Source organism: Anser anser (genome assembly GCF_964211835.1).
Source record: "Anser anser genome assembly, contig: HAP1_SCAFFOLD_779, whole genome shotgun sequence".
Lineage (NCBI taxonomy): Eukaryota > Metazoa > Chordata > Aves > Anseriformes > Anatidae > Anser > Anser anser.
This window is the reverse complement of record NW_028154198.1, coordinates 8,972-15,368: the sequence shown is the minus strand read 5'-3', so window position 1 is coordinate 15,368 and position 6,397 is coordinate 8,972. Positions and strand designations below refer to the sequence as shown.

The following is a 6,397-nucleotide window of genomic DNA, read 5'->3' as shown; positions in this document are numbered from 1 at the left end:
GGGGTGGACGACAGCACCGGCTTCCGCACCAGGAATATCCTCTGCTTCCCCATCAAGAACGAGAGCCAGGGTGAGGGCGGCGGGCACCGCGCCGGTCCCAGTACAGGGGGAAGCCCTGTCCCCCAGCATGCAGGCACAGCGCCGTCCCCAGGGTGCGGATGTGACCCTGTCACCCAGCACATGGGCACGATCCTGTCCCCAGTGCGTGGGCATGATCGTGTCCCCAGCACGAGGGCATGGCATTGTCCCCAGCACAGGGGCACGATCCTGTCCCCAGCACAGGGGCACAATCCTATCCCTAGCACATGGAAACAGTCCTGTCCCCAACACACGGACACGATCCTGTCCCCAGCACGAGGGCATTGCATTGTCCCCAGCACGCCGACACGATCCCGTCCCCAGCTCATCGCACGGTCCCCAAGCCCACCCCCTGGGCACAGCACTGTCCCCCAGCACGTGCTGACAACCCTGTGCTGGGGGGGGGGGGTCCCAACCCCCCCCCCCCCGACCCTGCCGTGTCCCCAGAGGTCATCGGGGTGGCCGAGCTGGTCAACAAGATCAACGGGCCCTGGTTCAGCAAATTCGACGAGGACCTGGCCACCGCCTTCTCCATCTACTGCGGCATCAGCATCGCCCACGTGAGCGCCAGGGGGGTCCCCTGGGGGTCCCCGGCTTGGGGAGGGGACACGTGGGGACCAGTGACGTGTCCGGGGAGGGGGTGCTCGCCCCCAGCGCACCCATGGCCCCCCCCTTTGCCCTCCAGTCCCTGCTGTACAAGAAGGTGAACGAGGCGCAGTACCGCAGCCACCTGGCCAACGAGATGATGATGTACCACATGAAGGTGAGGTGTCCCCCCCCCCGCCCCGGATGGCGATGCACCCCCAAATCCAAATCCCGGCACGGGGAGGGGGTCCCCTGCTGGCTGGGACCCCCAGTGTCAGCATGGTGCCCTGGGGGGGGTGGCAGAGGGCATGGCCAAGCGGTTGGGGTTCTTGGCATCAGTCCCAGGGGACATTTGGGGACACCCTGGGCGCTGTGCCCGTGCCATGGTGCTGGCTGAGGGGTCCCAGGGGATATTTGGGGACACTCTGGGTGCTGTGCCCGTGCCATGGTGCTGGCTGAGGGGTCCCAGGGGATATTTGGGGACACTCTGGGTGCTGTGCCCGTGCCATGGTGCTGGCTGAGGTGTCCCAGGGGACATCTGGGGACCCCCTGGGTGCTGTGCCCGTGCCATGGTGCTGGCTGAGAGTGTCCCAGGGGACATTTGGGGACCCCCTGGGCGCCGTGCCCGTGCCACACAGGTGTCGGACGACGAGTACACCAAGCTGCTGAGCGAGGGCATCCAGCCCGTGGCCACCATCGACCCCAACTTCGCCAGCTTCACCTACACGCCGCGCTCCCTGCCCGAGGACGACACCTCCATGGTGAGGGCTGGGGGGGGCGGGGAACGGGACGGGGAAGGTCCCCAACGGCCCCCACCCGCCGTCGGTCAGGGTCCCCCCGGGGTGAGGAGGGGGACGCGGGGACACCCCCTGCCCACCCCCGTCCCCTCCGCAGGCCATCCTGAGCATGCTGCAGGACATGAACTTCATCAACACCTACAAGATGGACCGCCAGACGCTCACCAGGTGGGGGTCGGGGGGGGGGATGGAACGGACCCTGCCCTCCTGCGGGGTCCCTGGGGGGGGGGGGGCGAGAAGCCCCCTCCTCACCCCCCCTCCCCACATCCTCCTCCCCGCCCAGGTTCTGCCTGATGGTGAAGAAGGGCTACCGCGACCCCCCGTACCACAACTGGATGCACGCCTTCTCCGTCTCCCACTTCTGCTACCTGCTCTACAAGAACCTGGAGCTCGTCAACTACCTGGAGTACGGCCGGGACCCCCCCAAAACCCCCAAACCACCCCCCCCGGGTCTTCCCTGCCCTCCCGCCTGCCTCAGTTTCCCTCCTCCCCCCCCTTCCCCAGAGACATCGAGATCTTCGCCCTGTTCATCTCCTGCATGTGCCACGACCTGGACCACAGGGGCACCAATAACTCCTTCCAGGTGGCCTCGGTGAGCTCCGGCACGGCGCTGGGAGGGGAGGGGCACGGGGACACCACGGGGTGGGGGTGGGGGGCTCACCCGATGGTGAAGATGGGGGCATGCTCTGAGCTGGGACGGCCAGGGTTAGGGTTAGGGTTAGGGGCAGGGTTAGGGTTAGATTTAGGGGTTAGGGTTAGGGTTAGGGGTAGGGTTAGAATTAGGGTTAGGGTCGATGTTAGTGTTAGGGTTAGATTTAGGACTTAGGGGTTAGGGTTAAGGTTAGGGTTAGGGTTAGGTTTAGGGTTAGAGTTAGGGTTAGGGTTAGGGTTAGGGGCAGGGGCAGGGGCAGGGGCAGGGGCAGGGGCAACGACAGGGGCAGGGGCAGGGGCAAGGGCAGGGGCAGGGGCAGGGGTAGGGGTAGGGGCAGGGTTAGGGTAGTATTAGGGTTAGGGGCAGGGTTACGGTTAAGGTTAGGGTTAGGAGTTAGGGTCAGGTTTAGGGTCAGGATCAGGGTTAGAGTCAGGGTAAGGGTCAGGGTTCGGGTTAGGTTTAGGGTTAGAGTAAGGTTTAGGGGTTAGGGTTAGGTTTAGGGTTAGGTTTAGGGGTTAGGGTTTAGGTCAGGGTCAGGTTTAAGGTTAGGGTCAGGGTCAGGGTCAGCGTTAGGGTTTAGGGTTTGGTTTAGGTTTACAGTTAAGTTTAGGGGTTAGGGTTAAGGTTAGGTTTAGGGCTTAGGTTTTGGTTTAGGGTTAGGGTTGCGGTTAGGGATAGGTTTAGGATTAGGTTTAGGGGTGAGGATTAGGATTAAGGGCAGGGTCAGGTCAGGGACAGGGTGACCCTGGATGCTCCTCCTTGCAGAAATCCGTCCTGGCGGCGCTCTACAGCTCAGAGGGCTCAGTCATGGAGGTAATTTCCCCCCCCACCCCTGCTCCCTCCTTTGGGGGCACCCAGGTGGCTTTTTTTTTTGGGGGGGTGGTGGTGGCAGCGGCTGCCCCCTCCCCCGTCTCGCTGGGGCCGTGCGCTCCCCCCTGCCACCTCCCCGCTCCTCCCGCAGCGGCACCACTTCGCCCAGGCCATCGCCATCCTCAACAGCCAGGGCTGCAACATCTTCGACCACTTCTCCCGCAAGGTGAGCCCCCCCCCCGTGTCCCCAATCCCCCCCAACCCTCCCCATAAGCCCCCCGCCCCCCCCCCCCCCCCGGCGCCACGTGCTGCTGCTGGGGGTGCTGAGCCAGCCTCTGGGGGCCCCGCAGGATTACCAGCGCATGCTGGACCTCATGCGGGACATCATCCTGGCCACTGACCTGGCCCACCACCTGCGCATCTTCAAGGACCTCCAGAAGATGGCAGAAGGTGGGGACGGGCCACCGGGACCCTCCGGGGGGGTCCCGTTGTCCCCGAGGGGGGGGGGGCATAGGGTGGGCTGGCCTGGGGGCACCGTGCAGCATCCCCAGGGGTTTGGCACTGGGGGTGCTGAGTGGGGGGCTGGTCCCACCGAGGCTGAGGGGCACGGCATGGGGGGTCCTGGCTGTCCCCAGAGCCTTCCTCTGGGGACTCTGGGGGTCCGTGCTGACCCCCCCAGCCCCAAACCTGCCCCCCCCCGCCCGCAGTCGGCTACGACCCCAAGAACAAGCAGCACCACAGCCTGCTGCTCTGCCTGCTGATGACGTCCTGCGACCTCTCCGACCAGACCAAGGGCTGGAAGACCACCAGGAAGATCGCGGTGAGCGGGGACCCCCCCCGCCCCAAACCCACCCCCACCCCCCCTTTTTGTCCCCGGGGTCTGCCCCGTGCCGGGTGCCTGCACCAGCAGGGGACCAGCACCAGCAGGGGACCAGCACCAGCAGCCCCCAAGGGACGTCCCCCTGCACCCTGCAGGACCCAGAACTGTGGGAGGGGTCCAGGGGGGGGGTGGGAGGGGAGGGGGCACCATGGTTATGTGCCCCCCCCCCCGTGGTGACAGCCTGTCCCTTGCAGGAGCTGATCTACAAGGAGTTCTTCTCCCAGGGAGACCTGGTAGGTGGGCAGGGGGCTGAAGCTCTCCAGCGCTTGGCACGCACCGGGGGGGCTCGGATGAAGATGGGGGGGGGGGCTGGGGGGGCTCGGCGGGGGTTTTCCTGGTGGAGGGGGTGGCATTGACCCCCCCCCCGGTGTTGGTGCTGTAGGAGAAAGCCATGGGAAACCGCCCGCTGGAGATGATGGACCGGGAGAAAGCCTACATCCCCGAGCTGCAGATCAGCTTCATGGAGCACATCGCCATGCCCATCTACAAGTGAGCCCCCCCCCCCAACCCCTCCCCACCGCGATCAGCTACCCCCAGGGGGGATTTTTGGGGTGTGTGTGGGGGGGGAGATGCCCTCCCTTTCCCCCCCCCCCGCAGCATCCCAGGGCGCTGGGCGCAGCGCCCTGCAGGATTCTGGGGGGTTTTCCAGGCAGCGGGGACGGGGGGGAGCCCCCAAAACCCCCGTGCTGAGGGGCTGTGCCCCCCCCCCCCCCCCCCAGGCTGCTGCAGGACCTCTTCCCCAAGGCGTCCGAGCTGTACGAGCGGGTGGCCAGCAACCGGGAGCAGTGGACCAAGGTGTCCCACAAGTTCACCATCCGCGGCTTGCCCAGCAACAACTCCCTGGACTTTTTGGACGAGGAGTACGACCCGCAGGCGCCGGACGCCCAAATGAACGGGTGCCTGGACGCCGAGGGGCACCCCGAGTCGGGGGCCGAGTGAGCGCCTTTGGGGGGGGGTGGGGGGGCTGGGGCCGGGGCCGGGGGGAGGTGGTGATGGAGAGACCCCAACCCCGCAGCCCTGCAGCCCCTTCCTCCTGATCTGGGGAGGGGGGCGAGGGGGACTTTGGGGGCTCCGCGGTGGCACGGCGAGCTCCGTCCCTGCCCTGGTGCCACTGTGGGGTGGTGGTGCCCCCCCTCCGGGTCACCGGACCCCTTCTTCGGGCTCTGCTGGCTGTGGGCTCGCTGCCTGGTGGCGCCTGGGGACGGCGTGGGGTCGGGGGCGGCCGTGCCTCAGGGTGCCGGTGCCACCCTGGCGTCCCCGCGGTGCCGACGATGGGGACGTCTTTCCTCGGCAGCTGGAGGCGGGGAGGGTTTGGGAACCCCTCCGAGCACCTCCAGGCGGGCTGTCCCCGAAAACGGGGCCGTGGGGGCCAGCAGGATGCAGGGGGATGGCGTGGGGCAGGCGAGGGGAGCACTTGTGGGGTGGGGGAGATGGGGTTGCTGGGTGGGGGGGGGTTCTCGGCTCCGACGCTGGAGCCCCTGAGGTCCGGGCACCCCAGAGGGATGGGGACAGTGCCACGGCCACTGTCCCTGTGTCCGAGTGGCCCCCAAGGGAGAACAGAGGGCAAGAGCACCCCCCCAGTGCGATGGGGTGATTTGGGGACAAACCACGGCTTTTGGAGTGTGAGGGGCCAGCGGCAGGAGGGTGGCACCGGGAGCAGGATGCGCACGGCCACCGGGGTGCACCCTGCACCTCGCTCTGCCCGCGTCCCCCCCTGAGTCCCCCCCGGGTCCCCCCACCGCCCTGCACCAGCACCCGGAGGCTGAGGGACCCCCAGCGCCGCCACCCCCCGGGACTGCCATCTTCCCGTGGTCCCTCCAGCCCTACAGGCCACCACGGATGGACCGATGGCCTCCGGTGGTCCCTCTGGTCCTACAGACTGCGCGCGTGGGCTGTGGGGGCCTCTGGTGGTCCCTCTGGTCCTACCAAGTGTGCATGGACCCTGCTGGCGTTGCATGGTCCCTCTGGTCCACCAAACCACCATGCATGGACCCTGTTGACGTCCCACGGTCCCTCTGATCCCGCAGACCACCGTGCATGGTCCCTGCTGGTCGGCAGCCCCCCGGTCCCATCAGCTGCCATGCGTGGACCCTGCCAGCCTCCTGCTGTCCTTGCAGTCCTACAGAGCATGGACTGACGGCCTCCGGTGGTCCCTTGGTCCTACCGACTGCCATGCGTGGGCCATGAGGGCATCTCCTGGTCCTAGGGCATCTCCTGGTCCTTCTGGCCCTACAGACCACTTGCCCCGTGGTCCCTCTGGCCATGCGTGGACCCTGCTGGTGTCCCGCGGTCCCTCCGGTCCTCCTGGGTGCTGTGCATGGACCTTGACAGCGCCCCATGGTCCCTTCTGTCCTACAGACCACCGTGCATGGACCCCGCCACCCTTCCATGGTCCCTCCAGTCCCATCAATGTCCATGCATGGACCCCGCCATCCTTCCACGATCCCACAAACCGCTGCTCGTGGACCCCGCAGGCACCGCATGGCCCCTCTGGCCCCCGTGGTCCTCCTGCCATACTGACTGCTGTGCACGGACCCTGCCAACGTTGTGGGGTCCCCCTGGTCCTGCAGATTGCTGTGCGTGGACCCCAGCAGC

General features: G+C 67.0%; 1 protein-coding gene across 1 annotated transcript; it reads left to right on the top strand.

The window, feature by feature from the left end:
- Positions 1–3: 3 nt before the first annotated feature.
- LOC310890373 (cGMP-dependent 3',5'-cyclic phosphodiesterase) lies at positions 4–4,749 on the top strand (the record flags this gene model as incomplete). Its single annotated transcript, XM_083852724.1, has 14 exons — positions 4–70; positions 526–638; positions 764–841; positions 1,302–1,424; positions 1,558–1,628; positions 1,744–1,866; positions 1,965–2,052; positions 2,878–2,925; positions 3,074–3,148; positions 3,273–3,372; positions 3,630–3,742; positions 3,997–4,035; positions 4,185–4,291; positions 4,522–4,749. Coding segments are annotated over 14 exons (1,365 nt in total), but the record flags the coding sequence as incomplete, so codon positions are not given.
- Between the last annotated feature and the right edge of the window lie 1,648 nt (positions 4,750–6,397).